Here is a 15,172-nt window from a genome sequence, read left to right as displayed (position 1 = left end):
ACGCAGGCGTTTGTGTATGCCGCCCTGATCGAGACGAGGCGGTCTCGACCGAGAACCCGAGCCAGCGCGGTGCGTCAGTGGAACGATGAACTCACCGACTGAAGACGTGGGCCGATAATGTGGTGAATGATTTCGAATGCTCGGAATTCGAAGGTGGTGTGGGTGGCCACGGAGACAAAGTTTACGCGAAAAACAGCAAACGGGAAAGCTACTGAAAAAGCACTCTTCATTTCTTTTCAGGCTCGCATTCAAATTCGACATCGTCAAAAAAAAGTTGCCTTCAGTCGACTAATAACGTGTTTGACTCACTCAGCCGCTGTTACTCGTGAGCTAAGAACGACAGAAAGCTGAGCTATAGTTGGTAAGGATTCATAATGCGAAAAATTCCGGAGCATGCGCAGATGAGTTTTATGTCTTATTTCTTTTTTTCGCCTCAGTGCTTGTTTCAGTTGATAGTCGGCGTTCGTGTTGTCCACTTCTCCTTTCTTGTGTCGGCGTCAGCACGCCTTACCTTTTTTTTTTTTGCGTTATGTTACTCGTGAGGTATTACTGAGACTTCCGGGTGGCGGCAGGCTGCCGTGCACTGATCACTCGATTCGTTAGGTCCCTGGTTAAGCCATGATCACCTCCGATTATCCAACAACATAAAAAAGAAAAAGAAGCATTTCAGTAGAGCAGCCAGCGTTGTGCCCACATCTATCCGAGCCTTGTCTATGCGGGCGCGAAAACCTAAGCTCACCTTCGCAGCGGCTCACAACTAACTTCCAGACAGCTAGGCCCGACAGTGCTCAGGCCCTGCTTTGCTCACTCAGGTAATGTACTCGGTAATCCGTCGCAGAGTGTCGTCAGCGGGCCGTTATAAGACGAAACACAGAATTGTAAGCTTCTCCGAGCTCCAAACTAACTAGGTCTGATACGGTCACGAGGCACTCGACAGGCTTATACCTGTAGTATAGGATACAGCCCCGCAGCGACGGAGCGAATCCCGAGTCCCAGCTGTTTCGAGAGTCCTGATAATGTAGGCAGGATCGTGTCATCCTTCCTCGAATAAACGTACCGTTTTCATGCGGTGAGAACCGCTGTAAACTGGGCTTAATTGATTCTCCCCTGCACTCTACAAGACACCGTTCCTTAGAGCTGAGTGCCCAACCATTTTCTGTATTCACATCGACTTTTTCTCTCTTCAGAAATAGCATTTGACATATAGCGCTCTGTCACTTACTGGCAGGACCTATTCTTCCGAAATGCGCAGAAAATGATGTGATAACTAATAACGTGAAAGCTCCAAATGACTAGCAATCCATATTGGCTGAGTAACATTTTAATTACAGACTGTAGAAAGCATGTCGAAATTGAGAAATTGAGTGACTTCTCGTGAAAATCATGTCAGCTTGGCAGAAATATCAAGTTCAGCACCACTTTTCAAGTATCGCTTAAAGTGGACTACAGATCATATTAGAAGTTTAGTACAGGACACGCCTTCACGGCCAACTTCAAAGAAGTTTCACCTTGGGCTAATTTTATTATAAATCAACTGGACTAACTGAAACAACGTTTGTAAATCTTCAGGGTCGGTAACTTATCTTTTTTTTCAATCCCCAAGTACCACCTAAGTGGACGGCACATACAGATAATAATAGCGCGCTCATAAGTTCTCAGAGTACCACAAAAAAAATTATTCTTTTATCCGGAAAAAATGCAACACTCGATAATTTAGCGGGCAGCACATATTAGGAGATAATAAGCTACTCTCGGTGAAAACTTTACTTTCAGTTGAACATAGTATTACTTAAAAGCAGCTAAGTGAAATGTTGTGATCACTGCCGGGTTGTTATATTGCCCGTTAAACTTGTTTGGAGTGTCCGCAGACGTGAATTACAAAATGCCTATCTGGATCTAGGGTAAAAAAAAAATATTGTGTAATAACAAGCTCTTCTCGAGTACTCGCAGCCCTTTCTCAGTTTCCACGCAGCCTACTAACCGCGCAAGTTTATCGAAGATCACGAGATAGCGTCCACGAAGGTGGACCGCGCGCATTGTGCCTTCGTACACTTGTTCCTGGCTTTCGACTTCGCGAATCGTGGTGAGATAGGCGACCGCCAACGATCCGCGCACGACTCTGACGACGCTTCTAAACCGCATGGCTATTTGTGGGCGAGGTGACCCTTTTCAGAAGCAACGTGCGCCTGTCAGTAGAGGCACTGCTGCGGACCATGCCGCGCTGGCGTTGCCCCGTCGCAGTTTCTCGACGCAACAACCGGGAGCAGAAACCCATAAACAAGCTGCAAACTAATAAAGATGCCCCTATGGAAAGTAAGAAGTCCGGTGCTTCCGAGCGTGAGAGACGTGAAAACGGAACGCACAAAAATAGATGTCTTAAAACTCTTCATACGACGCAAATACCAGACCATGGCCTACGATATTTTCAGCGCACAGCCGGCTCCAGCCCATCTCTCTAGGGCCATACGAATGAAGACGTCACCTCTTAGCGAACCACAGCTTTGTCTACCTTCAGCTAAGCGCTGATGGTGCGTTTGCTTCTTCCTTCCTTCTTTTATGAGAATATCTTTCTTTGGCTGTTTCAGCCGTTTTCGTGGTGCGAAGTTAGAAAAATATGCGCCGCTGCAAATGGCACGTGCGATTGCGTTGTAGAGCTGGTTCGTTTTGAGGCGCCAACAACGCTCGTCACCCAATGCCAACTGCCACAACTCTTTGAGGCATACGTGTTGTTTTATTACATACTACGGGTAAATATTTGCTGGTTACCATCTCTCTTGTATAGGGAATCACACAATGATGTAACAAACGCTAGCTACAGATACTCACTGTTAAAAAATGTATGTACTGACAGATGCACACCATTGCTAAATTAAAACGAATAGCTTTCTTGAAGTGTTTGACTACTTGCTTTCATTGACAGTCATCGTCGATAGTTTCCGGACAGTCCTGCAATTTCGATATAAAAATTGAATTGTTGCAAGTTATCTGCGACGCATCCGCTCGGATTTGAAGCGCTTAATTTTGCACGATGACATTTCTTTATCTGGAATTTCTTAAACCGCGCCGTTTGAAACGCTCTAAATTGCATCGCGATTTACCTTTCATGAGGTTTATCCAGGGGAAATTTCGGCTATGACACACGGCCAGATGTACATGGGTCTAAACGACTAACGACGCTAACGCACCATAGAACCGACGAGGATGGCCGAGGTTGACAAGGATGATGGCGTTATAGACAACTTTCAGACATAGGGTGAATTCGCTGGACGAAGCAGATTGTATTCCACGGCGCACTCTTGTAGATGTATACTCAATCTGCTGAGGGTTCCAAAAACGCGCTGTTAATAATTGCTGCTGCTCATCATGGTAATGAAACCACAACCGCAGGCCGGTGCGGTAAACGCGCCATCGTAGAGACGAAGAAAACGAAGAGGGACAAAGTCACGAGGTGCGCGTTCTAACTTGCTCGTGAGCAAGAAGGACACGACGCCATCGCGGAAGACAGAAGAAGAGCAAGAACCTGAAAAAAGTGAGCAAGAAATACGACACTGCTTATTATTTCCACGCGCCGCCTCTTCGGCTTGTTGTTCCCGTTGTAAGCCAGCTGTCCTAGAAGAAGCGACAGGGTGAGTTCTCAAGGTGAACGCAAACGGAGAGAGAGAGAGAGGACGATTCGACAAACTGTCAGCTTCAGAAAAACTATTGGCTTGTTGTCGTTGCGTGACGCGTACCATTGCTCCAATTGTGACACTGGGCGTCCGTAACGACCTTGAACAGTGGCAGTGACCACATGTTGGCCGTGCTAGGTTAGGTTAGGTTAAGTTGATGGCTTTCGGCGCGCTACCGATTTTGTAATATGCGAGCAGTGTGGCCACGTGTTAGATGCAAGCCAACAAGTCAAAGCAGCATGCAGCGTTTCTTCAGCGCTACTTCGCTGGCTGCTGACACAATTGGCACGTGTATAACGATGTAGCTACGTATAAGCTGTTCGTGATAATCGAAACTACGCGAAAAACGCGATACAGCGCAAGATTACGGATGACAAAGCAATGTCCTTTGTCTTGTTCTTTGAACTGTTTTCATTCATATATTTACCATCTAAGCCGCGTCAACGCCCTCCTTCAATCCATTCCAGTGCCCTTCGCGTGTATCAGCAGTTTAGAGAAAAAAGCAGTTGATCATTAGCAGCTTCAGGCATTTCTTAATTCAGGCTTTGTAAACGTGTTCACTCTTACGGTATCTTGGGCGACCCGTTATCGTTCGAGCTCTATAGACCGCTGTACCACGCGACTTCGTTTTTGACTGGTTGAAACGGATCGCTGGAAGCGTGTTTAGTGGGTTATATCTGTGCCATCGGATCCGATCTAGATCACTCGGAGCCATTTCGACCCTCTCGTCGCAATGTCTCCGAGGACTCGCCGAGCTCCAGTCACGTGACACCTGCTACTTCCGTTTGCTGAACGGTGATACCAAAACTCGTCATTTTTTGCTCGGGTCTGTAATGCATTCACGTAATTGCGGAAGTTGCCGATGAATCCAGTTCTTTCGTCCTAGGCGTGTTTGGCTGTGGCGCTCTGCCTATGGCTCTGACGTAAAGCGGCTCCGGTTCTGGCAGTCTCGAGGCGAGAGCACTGGAGCGACCATGCAAGCGAAGATTATAATGAGCAATTTACCAAGGCTTACACAATATCGCGTAATGTGAGCAAAGCCGCTGTACGCACGATGTGAAAAGTCAAGGGGTGCCGGCTGAGCAACCCCAGCAGGCGAAGCGAGTTATCAAGCTTCGTGCAAGCGTTGCACTGAACCTAACCAAATCAAACATATCGAAACATAACCAAACCTAACGTAATTCAATTCCGATTGTTGGCTTGACAGAGAAAAGAATACCGAACAAACTTCGCAATGACACAAATTATCATTTTGACATAGCGTCAGACCTCAATGTGAAAACATGCCGTCGGCTGGATGAATTACAAGGATAGAACGATTCGTTGCCTGCTGTTTTGCAACGGGCTTTGCTAAAGTAGATATAGTTAGCCTATTCCACTGAGCATGCAGGCGAACATGTCGAAGTCCACAATCCTCTAGCCACAGAAACGTCATTAATCAGCTTTTAACGGCTAACCGTTTTCGGGGCCGCGTGAGAAAAGGTTTTCTGTTTCTTTTTTTTTTGCAAACTAAATGGCGTGCTTTGCGGTTAGGCACATCTCGTCCAAACACATCTGGGTTCTAACAAGTCTTACGTGATGGATATTTTGGCGTACATATTTTTAGTCTGTACACTAAACATTAGAGGTAACGATGAGACTGGGCAGCCTACAACATCAATTTCGCTCTTGGCGTAGCCTCACGAGATCAGCTGTCTGCCATCCTATGCGGTTGTCTACCGTTCGCGGCTGGCCGCCGACAAGCAATGCACGGGCAGAACACCGGGCTGTTTCACCGCGACGTGCTCATTTGGAAGCTTTCCACGGCGCAGACAAGGTAAGTCTGCACCTAGCACTTGTGTTTGGTGCTGCCATAAAGCTTTTCTTTAGCCTTCTCTATGACGCATACTGTACAAGTAAGCCTTCAGACCACGCTATAACAGTCCACGTTATAATAAGACCACGCTATAACAGTCCACTTGAGGCAGGACAGAGTGTTACTACCCTAGGAGATTCGCGATGAGGTGATCACTTCGAAGACGTTGCGTAGAGCGAGAAAGATTGCTTTATATGCACACAGACAGGTTTATCTGGACGCTTCGTTCGTTAGGTTTAGAATTACTTCATAACCGGGGTTCGACTCTACGTAGAGTCACTCCAAATAAGTATCCTTTCAGCATTAACAAAATCGTTTGTTCATAAACATAAGGCATAAGCTATGTTGCTTCGGTGCAACGCAAATGCAAAACACAGGACATAGAAAGTCACGACGAGGACAATGTACCAGGGCAAAGCTTGCCTTATCGGCCCCTATCACTGTACTGCGTTTTACATTTGCGTAGTAGCAAAGCACCGACCCCTGTTCTTTTGGCTCCGATTTATATGCTGCGCAGGACGCTTATATCGCAGGACGCTTCCGATCAAGTTCCCGCTCGCGGAGCTGCACCCGCACCAAAGTCCCGAGCAGCCGACTGTGTTCACACGTACCGGGCTCCGCGTGATGGCCCTGGTGGAGATGATGACAATCATGCTGCTCATGCTCAGTCTCCGCCGCCACCACGGTTTGTCACGAAGGGGCGCCAGCGCGACCGAGCGCTCAACGCCTCGGTCGCGCAACTGTGCAACACTACCTCAAGTCGTAGGTTGGCGCTGCAGCACAACTGGGCAACACTACCTCAGGTGGCAGCTTTCCGCAGCGGCTACAAGGGTGCGCCAGCGCGGCCGAGCGCTCGATGGCTCCGTCGCGCAACTGTGCAACACTACCTCAGGTGGCAGGTTTCCGCAGCGGCTACGAGGGTGCGCCAGCGCGGCCGAGCGCTCGATGGCTCCGTCGCGCAACTGTGCAACACTACCTCAGGTGGCAGGTTTCCGCAGCGGCTACGAGGGTGCGCCAGCGCGGCCGAGCGCTCGATGGCTCTGTCGCGCAACTGTGCAACACTACCTCAGGTGGCAGGTTTCCGCAGCGGCTACGAGGGTGCGCCAGCGCGGCCGAGCGCTCGATGGCTCCGTCGCGCAACTGTGCAACACTACCTCAGGTGGCAGGTTTCCGCAGCGGCTACGAGGGTGCGCCAGCGCGGCCGAGCGCTCGATGGCTCCGTCGCGCAACTGTGCAACACTACCTCAGGTGGCAGGTTTTCGCAGCGGCTACGAGGGTGCGCCAGCGCGGCCGAGCGCTCGATGGCTCCGTCGCGCAACTGTGCAACACTACCTCAGGTGTCAGGTTTCCGCAGCGGCTACGAGGGTGCGCCAGCGCGGCCGAGCGCTCGATGGCTCCGTCGCGCAACTGTGCAACACTACCTCAGGTGGCAGGTTTCCGCAGCGGCTACGAGGGTGCGCCAGCGCGGCCGAGCGCTCGATGGCTCCGTCGCGCAACTGTGCAACACTACCTCAGGTGGCAGGTTTCCGCAGCGGCTACGAGGGTGCGCCAGCGCGGCCGAGCGCTCGATGGCTCTGTCGCGCAACTGTGCAACACTACCTCAGGTGGCAGGTTTCCGCAGCGGCTACGAGGGTGCGCCAGCGCGGCCGAGCGCTCGATGGCTCCGTCGCGCAACTGTGCAACACTACCTCAGGTGGCAGGTGGCCGCAGCGGCTACGAGAGTGCGCCAGCGCGGCCGAGCGCTCGATGCCTCTTCGACACAACTGTGCAATACTGCCTCAAGTCACCTGGCTGCAACGCTACTCAAGGCGAGTGTAGTATTGGTTACCATTTAACTGCCCAGGACAGCTTTCATACCTTTATCGTGGAGTCAATGGTATCTTTCCCTTGTGCATTGAGAATAACCCGCGAACATTTCAATGCCACGGATTATTACGTTCAACGACACCATTGCATAGTAAGCAGGCTGTCAGCCTCAATACTGTTGCATGTATCGCTGGAACTGTCAGATGTAGTGTGACATGTACTGGAACCAGAACTACGAACACTACCTCCACTACCAGCCGTAGGAGTACCACTCTTGTGGTACTATTACTATACTAAAAATGTAAAACCTTTACTGCTACCCGCGGTACGCTGCAATTGGTGCACAATGGCTGAACAAGGAACGTGATCGAACAAGATCGAGAACAAGCTGGTGCTTATTCACCTCCTCCTCTCGCACTGAGGATGGGGCAGAGTGACATGCGCAGGCATGAACGATGGCAAGGTTAGCACTTGCTTCCCTGATGAACAAGGAAAGGCTACTTTATCGAAATGTTGGCTCCCATAACATTCCTTAGCATCGCTTACATGAATGCGACAGAAGCGTATCCTATTAACTTAGAAGCGTATCGCATCTCTTGAAAACGAGCTAATTCGCTAGAATGTGGCGTATCTTATCGAATGCCTTCTGCAGGCCTTGTTCGAGATGGAGAAAGCGCATTTCACTGGCGTATGTAATAGAAGGCGTATTGTATCAGGAATTATGGGAAACCATTCATTACGGGATGACAAATGACCACCCAAGCGGTCGTTGCCTCTCTACTGCCGCACTGCGGGACAAAAAAAGAAGTATCGTGGCTTACGAAGCAGACCACACGATATTTGTCACTGGTTAGTACATTAAGCATGTTCAAAGAGTGTTGTCTTTGTCAAGAATATATTACAATAATATGGGCGGGTTACTCGATTCGTGACAATAACGTAGCTAAGTTCGCTTCGAAGAGGTAGAAACCGAGGCGGCCGCGTTCGGCTACCACTGGGCATGACAACAGTTGCGCAGACGTTATGAAGTTTTCGTATTCTGATAAATACGTTTCATCAAAATAAAGGTCGCTCAAATATAAACACGCAGGCGCACAAATGAAAGAGAACCTGACGGAACGCAGCCGCCAAAGCGGGCTTATCGAAAGTGAGAGTGCTAACTTACGAATACGACACTAGGTGGTGTTAGTCTTCTTGACAGGAAATTCGCCGTGAGCCGCCACCCTATCTTCAAGATTCAGCCTTACCCATCTATCCGTAAGAGCTTCGTGATGCAACCCACCGCTCCATTTCAAAGGAGACGCTCACGCATCGATCTATCCATTTACCCAGGAACATGCGCATTCGTGTAAATGCTGGCGGATGGGTGCATTCGATACGATAAATTAATAAAATGCTATTCTATCATATCAATGTAAACGTGGCTCTTCTACAGCCATTATTCACTTCAAGCCTGCATTTTCTTATGTTCTTCCCTGTTGTTTCCTTACAATGGAATCATAGTGTGAATTCTATTAACGTTACGATTGGTCTAAGCTCCAAGACGAGCATGGAAAAAAAATTACAACCAAATTTTTCTTTCTTTTTGAGTCCTTCAATCAGTCTTTATCATGAAGAAAACAGTAACAGTATCAATGAAACAAGGGTGAGAGTAACAAGTCTATCATATAAAAGCTTACTGTGCACCAGATGCGCGATTTCCTTTTTTGTTTGTCAAATTGTTTGTAGAGTGCATAAAGTGAAGTTAGGCCTGAGTTATGCTATAGGGCTTACCTCACGGATAGCAGCGGTCTCAGTACGATCATGTGCAAACTAAGAGGAAACAATAATCCCAAACTCTTAGATTACAGGTATGGCTACGGTCCCGAACAAAGCTCTAGCCAGCAGGGCCGATCGGCAGCTTGATCGTTCTCTTATTCATCCTCTAAGCCCGCTATTTGGGTGGATCTACTGCATGTAATTATTAGCACTGCCTATGAAAGGGGTCGTCCTGAGCTCTGCGTGGAAAGTGCCAATCAGGAAGCTGTCAAATGCCTCAACCTTATCACAGTATACCATGTTGACGTTTTGAGCGAATCAGAGAAGCCTCAGCAGCCCTTTGAGCCAGTAAGGAAAAACATACTGGCCAGCAATAAAGCTGGCAAGATTCGACTAGAAGGCGGAATTTTGACAGCGTCTATTGTGGAAGGGTAAACCAGCGATGCAGATGTGTCTACGCAAGGGAAGTGGACAGGGTGAAACCGTGGCACTGCCGGCTACTTCTGTTGCTTTGGCACCTTCCTCGCTGGTTTATTGTTCACAGGTTTGTATTCAACTTGCCCAGCGAGGAACTCTGCTGAAGTCCAGGAGAGCTGGTGCCTAAAGCCACGCTGCGGCGACAGCTGCCTGCGTATGCAGCAACCGATCTCGGAGGCCGTGCTTCTGCTGGCTCCGTGTGCCGGACGCAAATTCGGCAGCTAGGAATTCTCGCAATCTCAAAACTCTCATTCTCGAAACCTCGAACGCAGGAGACGCTGGACCGCGGCGACAGCCCGTGCGACAACCCGTACGAGCACGTGTACTCGGGAAGGCTGCAGCGGCTCCTGGTCTTCGGTGCGCACGACAAGCAGGCGACGCTGCTGAAGCTATAGACGCGTGTAGAGCGCCCAAGGAGGTAGCACAGTGCGCGATCTTCGCGGCTGCCTATTATGCAAAAACAAGACAAGATTGCGCGCCAACAAATTTGCCCTTCTCCCTGCTTTTGCATAACACGTTTGCCCACTCTCAGTCATCGCGTTAAGGATAGAGAGTTTTAGCTTGCCGTTACCCCACGCGCTGCTTCCGCACTGGCCCGTTGGCAGGGCCTGTAAGCAAATCTAGTTTGTTATACATGGAAACTACAGTGAGGCACCAAGGGCTGAGATACATACAACATGCTGTGCCCCGTCCCCCTCTAACTTGTACAAACAAAAATTTCCCAAGTTACAGAATCTAAAAAAACATGTTTTGCCTTCTTACACCATGAAAACGTTGAAGTCGCAGTTGTGCATTCAGGTTTACAAGCACAGAGGATTGATAATTTGCTGGGGCGCATTCTCTGCATGAAATTTTGTGCGAAAATACACTCGAAGCCGCTATATTTCAATCCACGTATGTGTGTAACCTCGATTACTCTTAGAACAGCCATGTCCACAACGAGTAAATTATGTTTACTACTGTTTTGAAACAAGCAAATAAACGACAAATACAGGCCATTTGTTTTTCCTAAAAAGAGAAATTTGGTAACGTACGACATATACAGGCATTCTCACCCTTCGGTTAAATCACCGGCAGATTCCACACCTGCACATGCGCAAGAAAACAGCACTTTCCAGGAAGCTCATTCAAGAGATTCCCTAGTGAAATTTTTGATGTATTCAATTCAGGGAACACGTTCGCAATGCAAAACCGAAGACGAGCATTAGTGAAATCATGTCTCCTTAGAATAGATCATAAGATCTAGCACGACTTGTGCTACCCTTCCACATACTTTACCCTTCCACATACTTTGTTGATGAGTCCTTTCGCATTCCAGTCAACCTCATTCCGGACTCTTCAGGCGCATTCAGATCGGCGAGTAATTGAAATCGCGCGACCAAAGGTTGGTCGCATGGCGGCGGTCGCGCATAGCACTTTCGGTCGAAAATCTACGGATTTCGCAAAGGTCGCGCTCACTGACCGAAGCTTAAGCTCCGCGTCTGGAGTCGCAAAACGACTCAGCCAATCAGCGGCGCGGGAACAGGACGTCGGAATATGCTCATGGTTATATTACGTGGCCATGTTTGATCAAGCACACGCCGCAATAACAGCATATTTTGGTGTGGGGAACGGTAGGTATGGGTCACCGTGAGTGGTGTTCTCGATCGCCATTGGCCGGTGCGAATCTGAGCTCAGAAGTACGCTTTTAAGAAACTTAACAGGAACGGCAGTGCATTCGATAGCACACTCAGATGCGGCGTTCTCCCTAAGGTTAGTGCTAAGGAGGCGCGAGAGCACTGTACTTGTTGGCTTCGATTTAAGAATCGCTGAATGTGCCCTAAAAGGAGGAAATAAAAAGAATAATGCCTGGTCCCTTTTCACACTTTCTGGTCGAATGGTAGTAGTCTTATCTATTTCTTGCCACAGATATGTGTTTCTGCCAGATATTTTCCAAGGGCTCATGAATCGAATGAAGTCTCCGTTAGCTTTCTACAGGGTGTTTCAGGTAACTTGAGCCAAGGATTTAAAAATTGGAGGACGCTTAAGCTTCGCCTTCAAGAGTGGAACGCTACAGCGTTCCCATCGACCCGCCAAGGGGTGTAAGACAATGGGCTACGGCGCACGACTACGCGCCCCGCATCGGACGCGGTGAGCGTCGAGCAACGCAGCGTTCGGCGCGACAACGAAATGTGCGCCTGAGCAAGCGACGCACGCCTGAGCCATAGAAACAGCTAGTTTCTAAGGCAACACCGCGTTTACTAGAGGCGCTTTTGTACCGCTTTGAAGCATCGAACTCGTGGCTCTGTGGTAACGTCTCCGTCTCACACTCCGGAGACCCTGGTTCGATTCCCACCCAGCCCATCTTGGAAGTTGCTTTTTATTTATGAAGTGCCTGCCACGATTTATCGCTCACGGCCAACGCCGTCGACGCCACCGGCTTTTCTGCGACACGAGCTCCTTAACGCTATCGCGTTAAAACAAGAATCGTTAACTCCAACCGAATGAGACGAACGACACACGGTTTGCCGCCATGTGGTGCTGCTCTTTACCGTAATTTCTATATCGCCCTTAAACTATAGTCAATAAACGAAGACATATCACGCATTAATCTTAATTTTCGCTTAAGAGCCAACTGCAAGAAACTTTTAAGCAGCAAGGGCAAAGAGCCCGTGTCGCAGATAATCCAACATAAACGCAGAGATTTTCGAACCCTACATATCTAGGCCTTCTATGTGACGCAAGGTATTGACTGAACAAATTGAATTTCTCGAGCTAAAACACGTAAAACATTTGTAAACTGCGACTTACGCACAACTTACCGACACAGTAGCTCTTGGACTGTAATCTGAATACAGAAAAAAAAGAATTCTGTTACACGAAAACTCAAATGACGCCCTGTGGTTTCTTTAATGCACAGAGTGGAGACTGCGTTTGCCATTTGCGCGCGCCGGCGGGTAAACATCTCAGATTCCACGGAGCGGCACGCCTGCTTCCTTGAAGCACCTCTAGATGGCGCTCGCCTCTACCGCATCGCGGCCCATGCAAGAGGCCGCGTACCTAACAGAAAGTCCGCCTTCGTGCATAGCGTTCGTTTAGCGCGAGCGTTTTCCCGGTAAACATTACGGTTACATACGCTGCATTTGCCGGGAAGCGTCAGAAGCAGTCAGGGACTTTTGAATCCTGTCGGCGTTCTACTCTTAAAGCGTCCTCCAAACTTTTTTTTTCTTGCACACTACGTGCTGCCTGGTTATATTTTCCGACGTGTAAACAAATCCCGCGAGATGTGAAATAAAACCGCCGGACTTCGCTCATATGCTATCGTGTCGCAGCGCTCTCAAGCGTGCGTCGAGCCTCTCGCTTATCAAGGAGGACGGCGCTTCCTTTCCATCTACCGCCGTCAAAGATGCTGAGGTGCTGTGTAGTCGGTGCCTAGAGCCGCTGCCGCTCACTTTGACACAGTCCACGTGCACGCTTCCTTCGCTCGAAACACGGTTGAGGGCGCTGCAATGCGGTAGCGCATAAGACCCCTTGATAATTTGAAAGTAGCGACCCTCTCCTCCTCACGGCGCTTTCCTCCTCGATTCTCCTCACCCGCCGGCTGCGCACGGCACGTTTTTCCTCCTGGGCTCCCGCGGGATTCTATGGAGGCGTGTTCTTTTGGGCCAGTTGCGCGCCCCAGTAGGGTTCAAAATTTTGAGAAATGCTAATAACAGCATCGATAATGCTGAAGGCAATGTTTATGAGGAGGTTGGTTTTTTCTTAAAGCCGTATGAACGGGGTATACCGATGTAAAGGGAGCTTTGGGGCGAGTTCTATGCTCCAGACCACGACCTACATTGTATAAGGGGCGACCTGCGCGTGCGGCGCTGCGCCAGCGCCGCTGATTTGCTTTTGCTTGTGTGGCTTTTTTTAGTTTTCCAAACCGCCGCCGCGAACAGTGGCGCTAGTGCTCACCCCCACCTACCCCAACCCCGTGGCCGGCCGCACGCACGGGCAGCAAGCATTTTCAGCGAGAGCGCGGAAGGACGTACGCAAACGCACGCGCGCGAAACAATCGATTAGCTGAGTGCTTGGTGATCTGTTGGTGTCGCTAGATCTTGATTACCCGATTCTATTTCAGTGACACTGTGATTCTCAGCCCCGTGGGCGCCGGCTTCCGCGATTGCGGCTTCTTCATGCACGATGGTTTACTTCTGCATGCCGTTGTGAAAGTCAAGCGGCCGAGCATCAAGAGGAATTTCATTTCATGAGTTCCCCGTGACCGATATTAGAAACCAATGGTTTAAACCTGAACAACAACAAAAAAAATTGCTGGGGCTTAGCTAAGGTTAAGCCTGGATATCTCGAAGCGAAAAGGTTCAGTGATGCTTATGGTTTAGCTTATAGTTATGCTTTATGAGCCTATGATTATTCTTACGGTTTAGCTTATGGTTATGCTTTATGATCTAGCCTATGGATATGCTTACGGTTTAACATATGGATATGCTTATGGTTTAAGTTAGGGATATGGCTTATGGTTTAGCTTATGCTTTATGATTTAGCCTATGGTTATATATGCTTATGGTTTCACTTATATATGCTTTGGTAAGCTTATGGTTATGCTATACGTGTGCCTTGTGTAGTGATGCAAATTGCTTATGAATGATATATACCATAAGTTATGCAGGATTATTAATCTTTATTCATCGTTGTTGGCCACGTCTTGCGATTTCTGTACAGCCATAAACACAGCTCTCTGTATCGGTAGTGTCACTCTCTTCTCCTTCCATGTTGAATGCGCACGCCTGTTCTCTGGCAAGCGGTTATATAGTCGGCCTCCGCGATAAACACGCGCTTGCGGCGAATGTCAAACGACGACGCATAGCGCGCGGCAGTGGCCACCTGCGCCGACTCCGAACACGCTTATTACGGAGCCAATTCCGACATACGCCGGCTCGCGCGAAGCGTGGTGTCGACTAACGTAGCGAAGCTTTTCGTTTCAAAAGCCCGACTCCAGAAAAGTGCTTAAAGTGTAGTGACTATCTGTGTGATGGCACAGTAAAGCGCCCTTAGAATTTTTCAAGCTAGACTTTCGTTATCATTTAGTAAAGTGGCGTAAATAAATACGTCAATAACAGCACATTTTTTACGATTGTGGCATGCACTTCAATTAAAACCACTCACGTTCTGCCGCGCTCTCAGCGGCACGTCACTTCAGTGAACGTGCCGAATGCAGCAAAGGAACGCGTGGGCCCTGCAAAGCGGTACGTAGTGCGTTCATTGCGTCCGGCTCGGGACTAGCGAAACCTACGGGAGAATGAAGTGCGGGCGCGCTCAGACCTCGGCTAGCGCGGAAAGTGCGCACCAGACCTTATTGGCACCACAGCACTAACCAACATTTTAGCAGACAATGAGGGGGAAAATGAAAGCTCTAAGGGATTACACTATTTCAATCATAGCAGCCGCGCGGCCGCGCCTTCAAAGTAGTTTAAAATTTCATTGCACAGCACAGCGAAGATACCAAATATCTGGGGCGTGTATCGCATGCATCGACGCGGATTTTTCTAGCCGCACCCTGTCAATAATGTGAAATGCCGAGTTTACTGCAGCTCCTCTGCGAATTTTCACCGTCATCGCCGTACTCCTA

General features: G+C 49.0%; 1 protein-coding gene across 1 annotated transcript; it reads left to right on the top strand.

Moving 5' to 3' along the window:
* The first annotated feature begins 3,474 nt into the window (after positions 1-3,474).
* LOC142558165 (uncharacterized) lies at positions 3,475-7,568 on the top strand. Its single transcript, XM_075670327.1, has 3 exons — positions 3,475-3,529; positions 5,346-5,484; positions 6,041-7,568. The coding sequence occupies exons 2-3, from the start codon at positions 5,414-5,416 to the stop codon at positions 7,356-7,358; spliced, it is 1,389 nt and encodes a 462-aa protein (XP_075526442.1). The 5' UTR covers positions 3,475-3,529; positions 5,346-5,413; the 3' UTR covers positions 7,359-7,568.
* The last annotated feature ends 7,604 nt before the right edge of the window (positions 7,569-15,172 follow it).

The sequence above is a fragment of the Dermacentor variabilis genome, chromosome 9 (genome assembly GCF_050947875.1).
Source record: "Dermacentor variabilis isolate Ectoservices chromosome 9, ASM5094787v1, whole genome shotgun sequence".
Lineage (NCBI taxonomy): Eukaryota > Metazoa > Arthropoda > Arachnida > Ixodida > Ixodidae > Dermacentor > Dermacentor variabilis.
This window is presented reverse-complemented; position numbering and strand designations above follow the sequence as displayed.

Coding starts and splice junctions, on each gene's coding strand:
- LOC142558165 (XM_075670327.1), top strand. CDS start 5,414: ATGCACGGGCAGAACACCGGGCTGTTTCACCGCGACGTGCTCATTTGG. Junction 5,485..6,040: donor CTTTCCACGGCGCAGACAAG/GTAAGTCTGCAC, acceptor TATGCTGCGCAG/GACGCTTATATCGCAGGACG.